General features: G+C 32.7%; 1 protein-coding gene across 33 annotated transcripts in view; it reads right to left on the reverse strand.

Annotated features, from left to right (window-relative positions):
• The window catches only part of LOC145789384 (galactokinase-like), a 187389-nt gene that overhangs the window by 64716 nt on the left and 102983 nt on the right, over window positions 1-19690 (reverse strand). For 7 of the 33 annotated variants that reach the window (XM_082878788.1, XM_082878780.1, XM_082878785.1 and 4 more), the window contains one exon: window positions 185-435. The exons of 22 other annotated variants lie outside the window; for them this stretch is intronic. In XM_082878788.1, the coding sequence (XP_082734914.1) occupies window positions 185-251 (67 nt within the window). In that variant the 5' untranslated portion in view covers window positions 252-435. Of the gene's footprint in view, window positions 1-184; window positions 436-16712; window positions 16763-19690 lie in introns of those variants that run through there. 4 more of the 33 variants (XM_082878784.1, XM_082878783.1, XM_082878802.1 and 1 more) reach the window with 2 other exon arrangements.

Consider the following 19690-nt stretch of genomic DNA (forward strand, 5'->3'; position numbering starts at 1 on the left):
AAGATCAAAAATAGATTGAAAAAATTGAAAAAAGTGAGATTGAAAAACAAAAAGATCAAAGTGAATGAGATTCTATTGAAAAGAGAGCGGACCAAAAATAGCAAGTGAAAAGAAAAAAAAAGAGCAAAATTCGAATGAAGAGAGGCCAGATCGAAGATCTAATGGAGCAATAAAGAGAGAGGACCTGAGGGATGGTAGCGACAGGAGAACCAGACCTGAGGAGGAGCTTCAACAGGCACATCCAATGCCATCGCGCTCGAGCTTTTCTTGGAACAGAAAACCCTATCATTTCATCAGTTGGTTTCCTCTTGCTCCGACTTGATCGGTCTCGGTCTCGGTCCCAAGCCCTATCTCGATCCTGATGATCTTGATCTTTCTTCACTCCTCGGTCTCATAACCCCGTCGATTTGTGCAACTCAACCGAACCATCTTCCCCTGCAAAATCATCAGAATCAAAATCAAGAAAACCAAAAAACCATCAAGAAATTTCAACAAAATCGATGCAGGAATCGATGGAATTAGAATTAGATCTGAACCCCGGTGAATCTATCAAGGAGCATGAGGAGATGGAGAAAACCCTAGATCTAGGATGAAGAGAGAAAACGATAGAGAGAAATGGGGAGAGAAAACAAAATGACGGAAAGAGAAAACACTAGAGAGAAATGACCGTTATAAAGTGAAACATGCGTATCTTTAATTTCACTTTGCAAAGCGTTTTCCAAAAAAACATTGTCTAAAAAACGTGGTTATAGACAAATTTTGTTGTAGTGTTTGTATTACAAAATTAATGTAAATATTTACATCTCTATGTACATACTATGTTCGTGCTAATCTGGCTATTAATATACAATTAATCTTCGAAAAAAACAAAATATATGTGAATGTTCACAATAAATAACAAACATACAGCTAATTTTCAAAAAAATAAAACTCATATAAAAATACAATGTGAATATTCACAATTTACAATTAACATACAACTGTTCTTAAAAAAACTACATTCATACCAATGTAAACATTCACACTACAATGTGAAAACATAAAAAAAAATTCAAAAAAGTGAAAATTGACTGCTTCGATTGTTCAATGGTAACAAAAATGATTGTTTAACCAACTTGTAATAAAAATAACTAACATACAACTAACTTTCAGAAAAATAATACCAAAATATAATGTAAATGTTCATAGTTTACAATTAACATACAATTATCCTTAAAAAAAACTAAACTCATACCAATGTGAACATTCACACTGCGATGTGAAAACAGGAAACAAAATTAAAAAAAGTAAAAAACGCCTATTTCAATTATTCAATGACAATAAAAATGATTGCTCAATCAAAAACCATAGTAACAATCAATATATAACAAATCATCAAACAATATATAAAAAAATCATCAAATATTTCATATATATTGATGCACCTTTTTAGAAAAAATATGTATATAATCAACTCCAGCATAATACCAGCGAATAAACTACACAATATCAATGACTATACAAACTGACGAAGAGACTATGTTTTATGTATAAAAATAGCAAAAAAACGACTGTCCACTGTTGATTTACGATTATCTCTGTTGCGAGTCCATCATCATCTCTATCATTGGTTAACTAACCTTCTCTTCCAAATATTCTTCCATGATAAGACCTCATTGTAAAATAATGGTAAAGATCTTTGATCAAGTGAATTCCTCACATTGAGGCAAATAAAATATTAAGAATAATAATTTTATATATTTATATACAGTATTATATATATATATATATATATTACCATATAGAAAGAAAATTATGATTAAATATATTTCATTTAATATATATATATATTACAATAAAAGCTTATAAGGGTAAAATAATCCACATAATACTTCTAATATAGGAAAAAAGACCTATTGGAATTCAAATGTATGGGATTAGGTGGAACACAAGAATACTTTGTGAATTTATTGGGCTATAAAATTTATAAATAAATTTCTCAAGCTCAATACACCCCCCACTTTGAATCCTTTTTATTACAACTTGTAAATTAGTAAAAAACGACATTAACTATTAAATTTTATATCCATAACTTATCCACTTAATCCCAAATATTCTTATAATCCAAAAAGTCTTGTCTAACATCAAAAAATTTCAAATGAAACACATCCACATTTAGAAACGTAAAATGTGTATGTGAATATGATATTTCAAATTGCAAAATCGTAGTTGTCATTTTAGGTCACATTGTCACATTTTGAGAATAACACATTTGACAAAAGTTTAATAAGACAATAAGGCATGCATTAGAATGATTGCCCCATTATCACATTTTAAGAATGACACAATTGGCATTTTAATAATGATGTCTCATTGTCACATTTTAAGAATGACACATTTGGCAAAAGTTCATACCCAACATTTGGAAACTAAACGTAGTATATTTCACCCAAGAATCTCCAAAAAATATAGTGAAATGATCTCACGGTGTACATTTCCAAATTCAATAAGACTGTGATTGTCCACAAAAATTCATAGGACTTTCCAAAACTTACTTTTTTGGGATGGGATTTCCGAATAAATTGCCCTTAATAAAACTAAATTTTAAAACAAAAACTCTAAATCTAAAACAAAAAAACTTCTCTACCAACCCATGCTACTTGCTACCAGCTCACTTGTTAGTGCGTACTGCCAACCATTGACACCACCCTCTCCCCCACCTATTGCTGCCATTTGTAACTATTCCATTCCTCTTCCATCACACCCACTACTAGCTCATTGACTCCCTCAAACCCTGTCTCTGCCACCCTTTCCCCAGTCAACTCCCATCCTGCCATCTTGACACCCTATCCCCTTCCCGTCACCTCTAATCCCTCTTTTCCTCTGTCAACACCCCATCTTCTATGAAACCCTACAACCACCAAACACCACCACTCTCAATTTGAATACCCTAGGCCTCCCCCATTAAAAGTCTCTCTGTTTCTCTCTCTCATACATGATTTGCAAAGGTAAGTCAATTGGGGTTTCACGATTATGAGAGAAGGGATAGAGGCCAGCAAGAAAGTTAGTAGGTATCATGGTGGTGGAGAAGTGGGTGGCATATATATAGGAGAGGGACTAGGGTGGTCGTTGGAAGTGGTGCTGGTTGTGGGATAGGTTGTGTGGGTTAGGGTTTGGAGGGTTAGAGACGTCAAGATATGCAAGGTTAGATGTGAGAGTACTTCGGAAATATATGGTGAAAAGAGGAAAAAAAATCCAAGCTTTAAATGAGTATGAAAAGTTGGGTGTAAGAAGTTGAATTTGTGGTGTAAACATAGGCTCCCTTTTCGAACATGGCACCAAAAAATGTTGACATCGAACAATTTTTTTCTGTTACTTAGATGGTTTATAATTGACTAACTTGCCTCATGTTTTTTTCTTTTTTCTTTTTCAATTTTTTGAAAGGGAAATGCACTATGTAATGTTTATACATTGAAATATGTGAAAATATTTAAAAACATATAGTAAAAAAATGTATGAAATTATGTCAAATGTGTATTGAAATTTTAAACTTTTTGACATTATTTGGTTTCTAACGGCCAATGGATAGTTATTCACAAGACTCCTTTTCAAATCATAGGATATATATATATATATTTTGTATGTTCATCAAACCTTGAGGGTTTGTCTTTGGTATTTTGCTCTTAAAAATATGATATTGGGCCACAAAAATGAAAACATAAACATAATGAAAGAAAATAAAGAAAAAAGAAAAGAAAAGAAAAATGTGCAAATGAAAAAAAAAATGTTGGTTTTAGGAATCCCAAATATCATGTGTTTCCATCGTTTAATCAAAGTATCTTAAAACTTCTGATATCTCAATGGAATGTTATAATCCTTTCAAATCAATGGATCCTTATTTGGTTTCTATTTATTTATTGTTTCTTTTCAAAATTTGGAATTATTAGATGGAAGGTTTAGTGAAGGTGTGAAAGAAGAAGGAATCAAATACTACAACACCTCATAGATTCTTGCCAATGGTTATTGATTCAACCTCAACTCTTTCATAATCTATTTAACAAGTCAAAATGCATATATATATATATATATGTATTCTTATGTGAAGACATATGTTTGTCCTAAATTATATATGCAGGTATAAAGCCCTTTGTGACTCTTCTTCAATTTGATGTTCCCCAAGCTTTGGAAGATGAGTATGGAGGCTTCTTAAGCTCTCGAATTGTGTAAGTCAATCATGTTAATTTCATCATATGATCAGTCTGTATAACTGCCTATCCAAGACATTTAAAAGTTGTTCATGAATTTTTAAAGAACTTGATGATGTGTGTACAGCTAGGGATTAGTTGTCATTTTTTAGTTATTCATAGTAGTTGTTAATTAGATTAGTTGTATTACTTAATTGTAAATCTTTTCCTGTATTGCCTCATATAGCTATATATACCTCCATATTGGAAAAGAATAAAATAATCTGCTATATTCCAGCATGGTATCAGAGCATTGATCCTAAAACTTTTCCTCTCTTTTTTCTTCTGCGATTTTTACCCTAACATATTATCCGACCAATTCCGATCTGGTCTGAAAAGTCTGCCGCTGCCACTATCGCTAGAAACTGCTTTACGGCCGCTACTATGCAATCTTTCTGCCGATTATTGCTATTCTTCCTATTTACTCTCAACATGGGTGATGAAAACTCTGTTGCTACCCCTTCTCCAACTACTGTGACTTTGCATCAAGACAACTCTACAAATCACCCCAGACAAATTGGATGGCTCAAATTGCTCCACGTGGTCTCAAAGTGTGGAGGTGTATTCACAGGAAGAGGAAAAGTGCAGTATTTAACTGGAAAAAAAACCTAAACCCAATGAAACAGATGTTGCTTACTCTACTTGGTTGGAGGATAATGCCATGGTTAAATCTTAGCTTCTTAATTCAATGACCTCTAATGTTAGGGTTGTGTTTCTTCGTCTCCCTACTACTCATGATGCTTCACAGATGTATGAACTCCGATGTCGGTCTCATGAGACACGCCAGAATGGTAAGTCTGTGGTTGATTACTATGGTGCTCTTCAACTTATTTGGCACGAATTGGACCTTCTGAGTGCAATGAAGTCTGCCACAGATGCTGCCACCCAGAAAAAGAAGATTGAGAAGGATCATTTATATGATTTTTTGGCTGGTCTTGATCCTAGTTTGGACTAGGTTTGGAGTGTCCGTAATGCTTTTGCTTTTGTACGCCATGAAGAGCTTTGTCAGACCACTATAAAATCTGACTCTAAAAAAATCTCGTGTTAAGAGCATTTGTTGTTCGCCAGATTGACACAATTACGTGAAGGAAAAGAGAAAAAATAAGGACAAGTAATAAATAAATTTATAGATTTAAATTATGAATTTTTAGTTTTTTTTTTTTTTTTTGAAGTTGTGAGTTTCTAACATTAACTGTTTGAATTAGTCAAAAAAATTGCATTTTATTAACGAAAATGTAATTTATTTTTTAAATTTTGACACAAATTTTACAAAACTTCATTGAAGTCCAATTTTTTTTTTTTTTAAAATATAATTTTTTAATTTGTTATCAAACAAATAATATATATCATAACTCTTTTAGTAATTTATTATAAACGTGACAATCTCTCTCAACTATGGCCTTTGATTATATAGAAAATGAAAATAAAATACCACTAAAACAAGTGGGCCTAAAAGATACATTTTAATTCGATAGTTAATAATGTCATCCTCCTGGCTTGTTCACTTGCCCAAAAAAAAAAAAAAATTAGACTAATTTTTCAATTTTTTCCTTATCATTTTTTTTTTATTTTTTTTTTTTTATAAATTATGGATGCTGGAAATGATGGTAGAGGTTTTTATTTTTTATTTTTCCACTGTAAATTCTTAGTTTGGAAGCCCTTTTTTCAGTTAAAAATGTTGAAAAAGGCTCAAAGAATAAGCCGCCCCCCCCCCCCCCCCCAAAAAAAAAGAGAGGCTCAAATAAGCCCTTTTTTTTCCCAACTACATCATCGATAATGATTAATGCCAAAATAATAATGTCACATGCTATAAATATAATGGGTCTGCCTGAGCATTGTGGGCTCATTGAATCAGCCACTTACGCTTATCCACTTACTAGATTTCGAACCAACATGATTTTCCTTTGGTTTTTTTGGGATTTTTTTTTAAGGTTCTTGATATTAAGATTTTATAGCATAAAGAACTTTTAATATTTTCATAATGTCTAAGGTCTCTCAACATCATAGAGAATTTCTCTGGACAAATCATAGAGAAAATTCCAAATTTCTCTGGACACATCACAGAGAAAATCTCACCAGAGAAATTTCCATCTCCACCCCAGAGAAATTTACTCAACCCCAGAGAAAATCCCCTTCAACCAGAGAAATTTAATTGTGTTGTCTGCAATTTGATGGCTTCAGTGCTTTGGATTCATGGAGAAAATCTCACCAGAGAGTTTCTCTAGATTCAACCCAGAGAAATTTCCCTCTCCACCCCAAAGAAATTTACTCAACCCCAGAGAAATCCCCTCTAACTAGAAATTCACTTGTGTTGTCTGCAGTTTGATGGCTTCAGTGATTTGATCCAACATTATTCTTATACTACAAAAAGAGACTTGATCCAATAACTATATTTATGTCTATATTCATAATGAATTAAACATACAAAGCAATCCTTGGAAATTCTATGGGGTCAAGACCTTGAACATTCAAATTTCTTTGGACTAATTTCTCTGGACAAACATTCAAATTTCTCTGGACTAACATCAAAAACCCTTGAACTTTTTTCAAATTTCTCTGAACTAACATTCAAATTTCTCTAGATCTCTGGACTAACATAAAAATCCCTTGACCGTTTCACAAATTTCTCTGTACTAATATTCAAATTTCTCTAGATCAACATTCAAATCCCTCTATCTATCAAGAGAAAATTGAACACCACGGAAAAAATTAAACATGGCAGAGAAAATTAACCAAACCAGAGAAAGGTTTAACAGCAAGGTGGTTTTGTTTTCACTGCCCTAAGATTATAAGAAAGGGTTCCTAATAACAAAAAGTTAAATAAGGAAGAATTTCTAGTAGCTTATGATCATAATAAACAATTTGAAAAACTAGCAAGACTACCTTGTTATTTCTTACATCTTCAATGATATCCTCAAGCAGATCAATTCTACAAACTTGCCCAGATAACCACAATGTTCAAGGTAGGCTCATCCTCAAAATCAACCATTTCACCAAAAGATTGTGGAAGTATCATTGAAACTACCACTTGATCTTGGTTTCTTGTGATCACTATTTATAACTGCTAATTGAAAGCTACCTTCTGGAGCATCTGGTGCACATTCTTGGATGGGTGATGGAGCCACGTGAACCACAAAATTCTCTAACTCTGATTGATTAACATCTAACCATGATTGTTCTCATTGCTTTCTTCATGGACCATAGCGAGAAGGAGGAGGTGATAGGATCAGGGGATCAATGCTCTAAAGAAGCTTCGAGAGTGGTCAGAGATTGTCGTCGAGCCACGGTGGAAGACCTTCATACAACTGTTCAATCGAAGCAAGAGTGGCCGAGGAGTTCTTGACATAGGGCTTCTTGGATTGATCGAGCTGGATCGACGAAAGAGAGCCTTAGCAACAAGGAGAGAGAAGAGGTGAGACGTGAGTCTGAGAGAGAAAGAAAAGAAAGAGAGGGTGAAGGTTTGAAGCCGTCATAAAATAATACATGAATGTGGGGTTGAGGGACCTTAGACATCATAAAATAATGTTGTGAATCTCTTCCATTACTAAAGATGGGAGATGGACCTTAGACTAATTTTCCTTATTTTTTTTATCTTTGATTTTTCTCTATTTTTTTAAATCAAAAAGTTGACTTAAAAGAAGTTGTTAAACTAAATTTGTCACCTCTCACCACTTGGGGTTAAATTACTATTGATGATGTCATGACCTGAAATGGATAAAGTAGTGGTGAATCTCACCCGGTGTTGGTGTGATGTAAACCAAAAACCCTCCAAATAAATTAGAGAAGAAAACTTGAAAAGAAAGCTAGGAATTAGGATTCGGGTATTGATTTCCCTAATGAATTGAACATGTCAACCTTATATAGTTTGGTCTTCACATGTTGATAAGTGGTCTTTAGTGGTTCAAGATTCCTTTCAGCCGTTTTGCCTACACGTGTCCTCATTTACAATGTTATAACTCTCATACAGATTTAATTGTGAGAATAACTTAACCATGTTCGAAACTACACGTGCCTACACGTGTCCTCATTTACATTTTTGCAATTATCAACAAACTATGATTGACTAAGCTAGCATTTTTTTATTATTATATATATTTATAAAATTTTGAAAGTTGTAAACAAAAATTTATTTGATGTTCATTTTTATTTTTTAAAATTGTTAGCAGTTTACAAAATTTATTAAACTCTTAACTTAAAACAAATTAGTTTCACATGTTAAGAAAAATAATTTCTCTCTCTTTAATTCCTTCAAGCCACACCACCATCGGGCATCACATCTGGCCACTCCAATTGACAGAAATCCCCTCCAAGCACTAATAACCACATCTTGCTGGAAACTACTTTTGGTTGCCTCCTCCTGCCAAAAATCACCTCTAACACTATATCCAGTTGTCAGCAATTACTTTTGATTACTCCCTTATTTTCAAAACAAAATTTAAAACATATATCCAGTTGTCAGCAATTACTTTCGATTACTTCCTTATTTTCAAAACAAAACTTAAAACATATATGCGTATTAAACATTTTTTTTATTTATCAAAAATAAATATAAACATGATTAATTTTTAACTCTAATAAAAGATTCTGTGAAATAAAATCAAATTGTTAGGCCTTAATTGCAAAGAACAAGTTCAAACAGTTTAATTAACTTGCCTTTGTCCAGCCTCATTGCATTGGACTTTTCTATTTAGTTTGCTTCCACGAAAGAAACGTATGGGATTTTGGACACACTGATTAATATTTTTAGAGAAATATTATATATGATTGATTATATATATATATATATATATCAATTTTTACATGAATATTAATAATTAATTCTCTTATGTAAATTTAATTATTAAAATATATTTTTTTTTGGATTCCTAATTATTAAAATATTTAATAAAGATAAAATAATATCTTATTATATAATTTGATAAAAAAAATTAAATAATATATAACAATCCTAGTATTTTTAATCATGGCTTAGTTGCAAAGTATTTGAACCCATAACCCTAAAACTGTAATGTCAATCCTAGACATTTCTTGAAGAATTAATTAATAAGATTAAGTGATCTGATTTGCCACGGCACAACTGATCGGTTGGAAGCCATATCATCTTCCCACCAACTTCAACTAGGAGCTTAAAATATGTGCTGGGCAAATCACAACGTGGCACCGCACCATTCTGTCACATATATTATAATAAAATTAATGTGTATTTATACAAAAACGATAACCATATGGAATGGAATGTTTATATGAAATTTTTGACAAAAATAATGTTGTAGTGACATTTTTTAAAATATCACAAAAATTATATCATTTGTTATATATATATATATATATATCTAGAATTCTAATTATATTATGAGGATCATGTTAACAACCACCAGCTGACTTGTGGTTGAGACCAAAATTTTCACAACTAATTCATACACCATGGATTTGCTAGACAACCAATACGATGGTGCACATCCGCCAAATTAGCAAAATTCTGTCCTACATTTACATACACAGTCCCCCATCAATTTTAGATTTTTCGATGAATAAAACAAATTTTGCAATTGAAAATTTTTGAGTAGTTACAAATTTTATAGACAATTTTGGAGAAAAAAAATGTGATAGACCTAAAAAAATATTTATGAGTTCTGTGTTATATATTTAATCTTTGATTTTGTGTGATTATGGATCCTGTTGGGCAATGGTACCAAGATTGGTTTGCGAAGGTTTGCGAAGTGGGAAAGATCTTATAAAGGAAAAAGATTGGTCAGCGGTGGTTGATGGTGGCTCTGAGTAGAAAAGAACCAAATGGGAAAGAGTTTGACTGCCATATACAAGCAAGGGATTTTTCTTAATTTTCTTCCCATATTTTTGGGATATTAATTTGTTACGTTAGTTTATAGGATATTTTGTCATATACATGATGACGGACTCGATTACTCAATAAGCACAATTCCAATTTTGTCGGAGAGGAACGGTTCGCCACCAACACCAACGGTTTTGGAAACACATAAGGCGATCACTTGGCTTTGCTTCTCACTTGGCTTTGCTGCCATACAAGAAACACATAAGGCGATCACAGAGATGGGTGACAAAGCCTACGTAACACTCGAGCAGAGGTTTGAACATAATAGAAAGCTCACTTAGTACCCAGTGAGCTCACCCCCCTCAAATTCAGTTCCAACACTGGAGAAGGCACAACACTCCATCCTCTCGCCCTCAATACTTCCTTAAGAACTCTGTCAAACAAGCAAAAACCAGCCTAGGAATAAATTCTGAGGATAGTTTCACCACCAGTTTTACTGAAGCTGAGAGGATTGGGGAGGATTTCCCACCTTTGGGATCAAAAACCTCAAAATGGGGCCCCTCAAGATCAAGTTCAAACAGGAATTAGTATGAATGTCTAGAAAGAACGTAAATTTTTCCCTCGTGTGACCACAATAGGTCTGGCCTTGTAACCTGACAATCTGGGAATATCGCGGACAGGGACCAACAAACCCTCCTCTAGTGGGATCAAAGGAAGGCAAAAGCATCTAAACAGAAATTGTATTTACAAGAAACATCATTTTCATCAATTACAACATTCGCACCCCTAACCATATACAATATAATTGACAAAAGTAATGATCAAGACCAATTCTCCACAATTTATACAATATAATTGACAAAACTCCATATAAACTGAAAAGAGAAGGAAGTGAGAAATATTACATCTGTTAGGTCACCAACAGATACAAACAACATATAATTAGTTAAACCAAAAAATAGTAATAATTGAAGTCTAACAACAACAAGAAGCCTGATAGAAGAACACAGACATTACATGGTAATTAGAAAGATATCTGACAAAAGTATTTACCAAGCTAGAAGAGGTTAGAAAGACATTACATGGTGAGAAAGGCTTGAATTTTGGAAGAAAAGAACACAAATCCACAACAAAAGTGGAAGGCACCACAAAAAAAGAACTCAAATCCACATTATATGGTAACTAGGAAAAGTGGAAGGCATGCACTGGGAAACTCGATTCCAAGGTTGTGCGTTGTGTCTTTATTGGTTATTCTACTACTCATAAGGGTTACAAATGCTATGATCCTCACACTCGCAAAGTGTATGTTAGTATGGATGTTACTTTCTGTGAATCTGATTGTTATAGATCAACACAAGTTATCTTTTTTCCTTTCTAGTCAGCAGACTGTTATTGGTGGTCGTTTGGATAGGGTTGATCTTATTCTCGACGTCTGAAAGAGCAAGCTTTCCTTGTGCCACCAAACCCATCATCAGTCTATTCCTCTATCATCTGTGTGGGCCTTCCGATGGGCTTTATGAAGAGCATATGCACAAGCCCAGCATTAACTTAAATATTATGTTGGACCAAGCCCAGTTCAAGGGATTATTAATTGGAGGTCTAAACCACATAAGAAGTGAATGGAAACAGGATGAAGCCCAAATCACAAAATATCAATCACCAGCCCCGCCATCCATTGAGGAAATTGTAGATCCATTGGGATCAAATAAGCAACTGAGTCAAGATGAGGCAGAAATAAAACAAAGAAGAGTGATCAATACAAATCAACCGAATAGTGAGTCGAAAAGGAAAAGAAGACCGGGGCAAAAGAAGGCATGGTCAAGGTGAAGAGGGGCAATTTTGAGGGCAGCAGCAGTGGCCCTCTCATCATCAGTGTCACAAACTAGAGATCATAACAGAAGAAGAAAGGACAGAGATGCAAGATGACAAAAATCGTAGGGATATTACAATTTAAGACACTAACATTTTCATGGGATTTATCAATCTATACTTTGGTAGTACAGTTATTGTTTACAATTTAAGACACGAACAAATTTTTTATGAGATCACCTCTATTACATGTACTGCTGGTGATGTGGGGAACTGACGTAGTTGTTATTTTTGCAATAAAACTACTAAATCCTTTCAATTTTTTTCCGTCATTGTATGCGTTATTAAGAAGATTTAATTACCATCATATCCTTACTGTACTTATAGTTCACTGGCTTTGTCCATGGCCTGGATTTAGGAGATTAAGTGGTATAGGGTGACCCCATTTTAAAGTTGCTGATTTTGATTCAAGATCCTATACCTCCATTTTGTAGAATATTTTATCCATATTATCGTATAACTTCTTATCCATATATTTTTATTTTGTTTTAATTATATGACTCTAGCTTGCTAGAGCATTTGAAATACAATTTTCAGAAGGAAAACAAATCAAGGATTCAAACATGTATACTAAGTAGTACGAGTTTGCGACGAGTCACTACAGCCCGTATTTACTAAGAGTTGCTTTTCACACGATTGGGTGAAGAAAAACCCTCTCATTGATTCTGAGTATCCTCATTGGCATCTTGGGTAAGTACATATTTCTATCTTTGCTATTTATCCAAGTAATTCATTCATTTGTCTTTTCATTCAATTTTTTTGTCATTCACTTTGTAGGGATATACTCAATGGCATCATATACTTCAGATTTACATTGAGACAACCACATGGAGAAATTTGTGCAAACAATGTCTATTTGGTTAATGGACATGCCAAGTTGGGCAAAGCTCTAAATCCTGAGTGGTAGACATTTGGGGATGACATTGACAAGTTCTGCGGCATAGTCAAGTCTCTATTCAAGTCCAAAGGGTCAAAACTTCCCTTTGGTTTGGATCATTTGCGTAGATACGTGCAAAAATACAACAAATTTAAAAAGTACAGTATTTCTTTAATTATGATTTTTTAAGTATTGTATAGTGTTTTTATTCCTATTGATTCTCACGCTTTTTGTTATACAGGCATTTGATGAATGCAATTAATCATCCGATCATGTTGACGTTAGATGTAAGATGCAAGTATAGGCCAGAATGGTGTTTAACAAGAGAATAGGCAACTAGCCCATACTCGTATCTTGCATCTAAAATCAACAAGATCTGATGATTAATTACATTCATCAAATGCTTGTATAACAAAAAACGTGAGAATCAATATAATAAAAACACTATACAATACTTAAAAAATCATAATTAAAGAAATACTATACTTTCCAAAACAAAGGAAAATTTAGACCATTTGGACTTGAAGAGAGATTTAACCATACCACAGAATTTGTCAATGTCATCCCCCAATGTCTTCTCGTACCACTCAGGATTTACAGCTTTGCCCAACTTGGCATTTCCATTAACTAAGTAGACATTATTTGCACAAATTTCTCTATGTGGTTGTCTCAATACATCTGAAGTATATGATGCCATTAAGTATATCCTTACAAAGTAAATGACCAAAAAAATTTGAATGAAAAGACAAAAAAACAAATGAATGAATTACTTGGATAAATAGCAAAGATGACATAGACATGCACTTACCCCAAGATGCCAATAAAAGACTTACTCAACCTTTCAGGATACTTAGAATCAATGAGAGGGTTTTTCTTCACCCAATCGTGTAGAGTTCCTTCTACCACCTCTGTGAAAACAACAAAACTACTTTGACACTTTCCAATTACTCTCAGTAAATACGGGCTGCAGTGACTCGTCGCAAAATCGTACCACCATTATAAATCTTTTGATTGTGACTCAAGGTGGTACACCACTTTTATACTATTTTGTGTACTTCCAAGGTAACCAATATACATGTTTGAATCCTCAATTTGTTTTCCTTCTAAAAATTGTATTTCAAATGCTTTAGCAAGCTAGTCATATAATAAAAACAAAATATATGGATAAAAAGTTAGCTATAAGATAATATGGATAAAATATTCTACAAAATGGAGGTATAAGATAAAACATACTATGGTATCTGGATCAACAGCCATCTTAAATCAAAATCAGTAACTCTAAAATGGGGTAACTCTCTGTAACAGATTAGAATAACAAACCACAATAAATAGTTAACATACTTCTAGTGCTACCACTTAATCTCCTAAATCCAGGCCATTGACAAAGCTAACAAACTATAAGTACAATAAGGATATGAAGGCAATTAAATCTTCTCAACAACGCATACAATGACAAAAAATTAAAAGGTTCTGATTCAATAGACCGGCAAAGGATCAAGCAGTTTTATTGCAAAAATAACCACGTCAGTTCCCCACATCACCAACAGTACATGTAGCAGATGTGAACTCATAAAACTAAATTAACAAGTAACAAATTACTCTACTAAACAATTAGTGTCTTAAATTGTAATATCCCTACAGTTATCATCAGTTTTTCAAACTTGAGTGCACATACGAAGATGAATGCAGCTGCATCAAAGCTAAAAGAATCAATATATAGTAAAGAAACCTGATGCATAATTGCAGGGCTGAGAAGGTCAACTTAACATTCTGCACTGATGTTTCAAGCTAAGATAGTCCAAGTGATCATAGTCTTTATCTCAAGGTCAATTAGAAAAAATAGACACAAGGTCTGGAATTTAGTATTATAATTTAAAACAGTTAAAAGTAAAATATAAATCTCTCTTTCTTAGGTCCACATAGACACAAGTACATACCATATGTATTGATCGTATAGGGGGGAACTATTAGATCACCACTAGTCCCAAAAACTTAAGATGTTAGGAAATGAGCTTAATAATATACATCAAGCTCAAAAGCTTAAGTTGTCTGGAAATGAGCTCAACAATGTATATCGAGCTCTTCAATAGGGACAAGTGACTTTTAGAATGCTGTCATATCAGCATCCATAGAGGAACAAAGGCCATTATATTGTTCCCATTCATCTTAGCACCCTTATCTTCATCATAAATCTTGGAACCCTCTATTTCCAAGCCCCTTAGATTGGGTAAGCTTGGATGCTACCCGGGAAAAGTAAAGGGTTGTTCCAATCCTATTGAACAAAAAGATGTCAAACCTAAGGTAGAAAACAACAACATTATTCAAAAAGTGATGTAAATCAGAAGATCAAAACCAATTCCTTTGTGTAAAACTCTTTGCCAAAGTAAACCTCAATGGAACACATACACACACAACAAATACATGTATTTCAAATTGAAAATCAACCCATTAAAGAAAAGGAATGCAAAGGGCAAGTCATACAATATCTATTAAAAAAGGAATATCTGCATAAAATAAGAGAAAAGGGGGCAAGTCATATAATATCTGACTACATACATTCTATTCCCTCTCCTCTTACTATTGCAAAGAACCAATTGCAACATGATGCCAAGCTCAGTTGATGAAAAACCATAAGAAAACAAAAGAAATAAAATTCAAACCAATAGCTCAAATTTTCCATTGGCTTTCTTCCTCCGAACTTTCTCAACAACCCTTTTTGTCTCAATATTCAAATTTTATAGTAGATGATGTACTATTATATATCATGTGAGATTATATTGTATCCCATTGTAGTAGATGTACTATTATAGTAGATGTATGATTGTTAATAATATTTTCCCTTAATTAAAAAATAACAAAATAAAAAGATGCATTTTATAATCCAAATTTTAAAAATAAAATAGTATATATCATCCATCTATTATTTGAAAATTGGTTAATGTTATATAAGATTTGGAGTAATTAAAGTTTGACGGAATAAAAAAAATTTCATCCAACTTAACTTGAAATAATACTCAGATGGATAAATATTTTCAAAATTTTCAATAATTAATTCTTTATTATAATTTTATCCCTAATATTGATTGGACCTAACTAATAATCCAAGTTGTTTTGTTAATTATTGTAACAATCATATTTAAATAATCATATGTATATATTTTTTCTCATTAAAAGAAAATGGAAGGAAGGGTGAACAATGCATGGAAACCCTCCTTAGATGTGATCATAGAAGCCCCCATCAGCAAGAAGCCAAACAAGAGGGACGAGCCCACAAGCACAGGAGATCCGCATGCCCTCCTTCAAGTACTCAACAACGTATTACAACAATATTTTTGTGGCAATTAACAGTTACCTATTGTTACAAAATAGTTTGTCACAATATGTCCTAATTTAATCTTTATTGCGACAAATTTATTGTGATGAAACTAATTCGTGGCAGTATTTAACTCCCACTGGCTTTAAAACTTCCTACCATGGAATTTGTGAACTATAAGGACAAAATAATTTTCATCACAATAAATTTACTTATTGCGAAAAATTAGTTTCGTAACAATAACCAAATTTTGTTTAGTGCAAAAACAAAGGTTATAAAAGCTTTACACTAATCAACTGAGTGATAATCAAAATTACTACGTCGAATTCTATCTGCCTAAACAATTTCTTAGCTGCTAAGTTCGATCAAGTAGAAGATCAAATGGAGAATCTCAACAAATGGCTACAATGTCGGTGGCAGTATTTGTGATTGTATTTGTGTTAAGTGGGTGAGTGAAAATTTTCTTCTTTCTCCCATAATCCTATTCAATGAATTTAATTAAAATTTGATTACTAACTTTGTACACCCATTAGATAAGTTAGTATTTAAAACGGCAAATTTGCTGATTACTTCAAGCTAATTAATTACTTTTTTGGCTGATGCATCAAATGTTGATAAAGCAAACAGGTTCATTAATACCTAGGCCGACAAGTTTGGCAGGCTTTTCACTCCACCACGAAGGCGATAACCTAAATGACCACAATTAGCATAATAATCAACGTTATACACGTCAAAGAAACTATAATTTAATCCGTGAAACCAATAAATTACCTCTTAACAATGAATCGAGCAATTAACTTCATGACAAATGCCTAATTAATTAAAAATTCCAATTGCAATAGCTAGGACCATACCAATCATGAAGTTGAATGATGAAAGAAAATTCAAAACATTAATAGGTAGCCTTTGGATACTGGCTTACAGAATGAACACCAAGCATAAGTGTGTCAGTTTATTAACAAAAAAATAGTGAAGAACAATAATACTTTATCACGTATTCGGTGATATGAAAACAGTTTCTTATCGGATTCTTATAATTTTTAATTTCAAAATTAGTGTGTCAGCTTCTTAAAACAATTATTGTTGTTATACTCTCTCTTTCTTATTACTGTGAAGTAGGTGTCCTGCTTCTTTTGTATTTGTACAGATTTTTAGTATTTACTATTTAGAAAAACCAACAATATAACAAAGAAGCATATGGAACATTCTTTATTGGAAGTCACTGGAACTAATTTTCAACTAGGACATTTGTTAAGTGGGAAAAAAATTTAGCTAGAACCATAAGCGTAATTTTTTTTCTTTATGTATTAACGTTTACTTTGTTGGGCATATTTGTTGGGTTGAGAAGGCTTCAAATGCCTGTGGCACTAAGCAAAGGAGTGGGAAGCCCTAATGCAATCAAATGGGAAGTATGTCAAGATAGGCACCACGAAACCACTATGTAGACTTTTGTATGACACATTATTAAATTAGCTCAGATAACTTCAAAGGAAAAAGGTGATTTTTAATGCTCCATTGTTGTCTTCTTAGTTCTCTGGTTTTTTTTTTTTTTTTTTTTTTTAATGTTATAGAGGCGAGGCGAGGCAAGGTGAACATAACCACTCTGTTGCTACTTGCTGGTTACATGTTTCTTTGTTGTGCAATTCTATAACTACATATAAGGAGGAATTGCATGCGAACCGGAGAGAGAAATACAAATATATACCATCAAGGAGAACGACCAGTTGCTTCTTTCCTGGACCAATCTTTTTTCTCTTTTGATACTCAGACTTCCTCTTTGATATTCTCTCTTCAGTCGGCCATGGAGACAGGGACTCGCAGTGAAAGATAAAAAAAACAAAAAAACACACACCCACAAAAGGTGGGGTAGGGTTTCCTACCACTAAATTCTCGCCCAAAGAGAGGGGTAGGGTTTTCCTTCAATTACAACGGAAAAAGGCTTCCACTCATCAAGTTCACCTTTGGGGGAACTTTCGCATGACCCATTTTGATAATATGATCATTCATTCTTTTGGCCCATTTTGAGAATCTGATTTATTTATTCTTTTGATATTTATATGTAAATTATTCACATAGAAAATTTATTTTGTTCGATAATTTTAATCATATTTAATTACTTATCATTCATTTATTTATTTTTTCTCTAAATAAATGATGAAAATACATAGCTATAATTACCAAATATATCTGATTTTTTTTTTAATTAATAGTCTACATACAAGAAATTGGAAGTTGAATGATTCATATCATTGAAATAGACCCCAATGACTTGACTAGATAGTCCAAATCATTTATGAGAATTGGATACAAATCCTTCCCATCATAACCGGCCTTTTTGGTTGTTAATCTATTCTATTATATAAAACCTATGAATAAATTAGTGTAAATTGTCAAAAGAAAAAAAATTTCCAAAGTAATTCTAAACTTGATAATTGTTCCTCTCATATTTAACTACTTCAAATATAAGTGTCATAATTATGAGATATAATTACTTTAAACAATTGTCATGATACACACGTTATGTGTGTACCCTTAATATTATAATATATAATATAAAGCTTACAATTAAATTAGTGCAGACATGTCATACATATATATATATTAAAAATGCCCACAAGAGTCAGCTATGCTATTATTCAAATTTTTTTAAAATATTTTTTCAACTGCCTGGTAACGCACATGATTTTTTTCAACCACAAATTATGTGCTCTCAGCCTTCTAGTTATTTATAAAATACTATAGCTTGGAAATTTTTTAGCAAACTCACAACCGTTTTTGAAATTGCAAGATAGATCCTCAATGGCTCAAGTTGAAATAGCTTTGTCAAAATTATTTTTTGGCTTACTACAATGCACAAAACTTATTTTTTTGGTTATACCATTCTAATATGGACTTGCCATTTTGGCACAACCAAATGCCAAATTCAAATTTGGGTTGTAAATTGTTCTAAATTTGTGTTCAAATTTGGGTTCTAAATTATTCTAAAATTTTGTACAATCTAGAAACTTTCCATATTCAAAAAATTTGAGGGTTCCAAATTAAATTTGGAAAGCTGAATTTCTAGACGGATCTTTATTGAGTTTTTGTAATTTTATAAATTTATTGTGGTTTGAAAATTTATGGTAGAGTTTTGATTTGTAGAAGTTGTGAAACTAACAGTTGGAGGTTCAAAAAAACAGCTGACTTTGCCATTTTTTGGCATGGCAAATGGCACACCATTAGAGTAGTGCATTTGTGAAGCCACGTTATTTTTTGGCTTTGGCAAGGCAAATAGAAAAACCATTGGAGTTGCTCTTAGAATCCAAGTTTATACTCAGCTGTGCTAGAAGTGAGGATTTATTATATTTATAAAATAATAAAACATACCAGACCATATGAGAAAGCAAATTGTTATTCATACAAAATTTATCGCTAAAATGACATGGCAATGACATTTTTGCAATAAAACATCATTTAAATGGGGAATTTATTTTAAAATATACGTCCCAATATAGAAACAGTAAGGTCCCAATTTATTTAAATGAAGAAACAGATTTGAAACAGTAGAAAATCCAACAAATTCAGAATCAAACCCACATATCAGAATCAAACCCAATTTATACAATTTTTTTGCCAAA

This window comes from Camellia sinensis, chromosome 7 (assembly GCF_055761805.1).
Source record: "Camellia sinensis isolate YWXY chromosome 7, ASM5576180v1, whole genome shotgun sequence".
In the NCBI taxonomy this organism is placed as follows: Eukaryota; Viridiplantae; Streptophyta; class Magnoliopsida; order Ericales; family Theaceae; genus Camellia; species Camellia sinensis.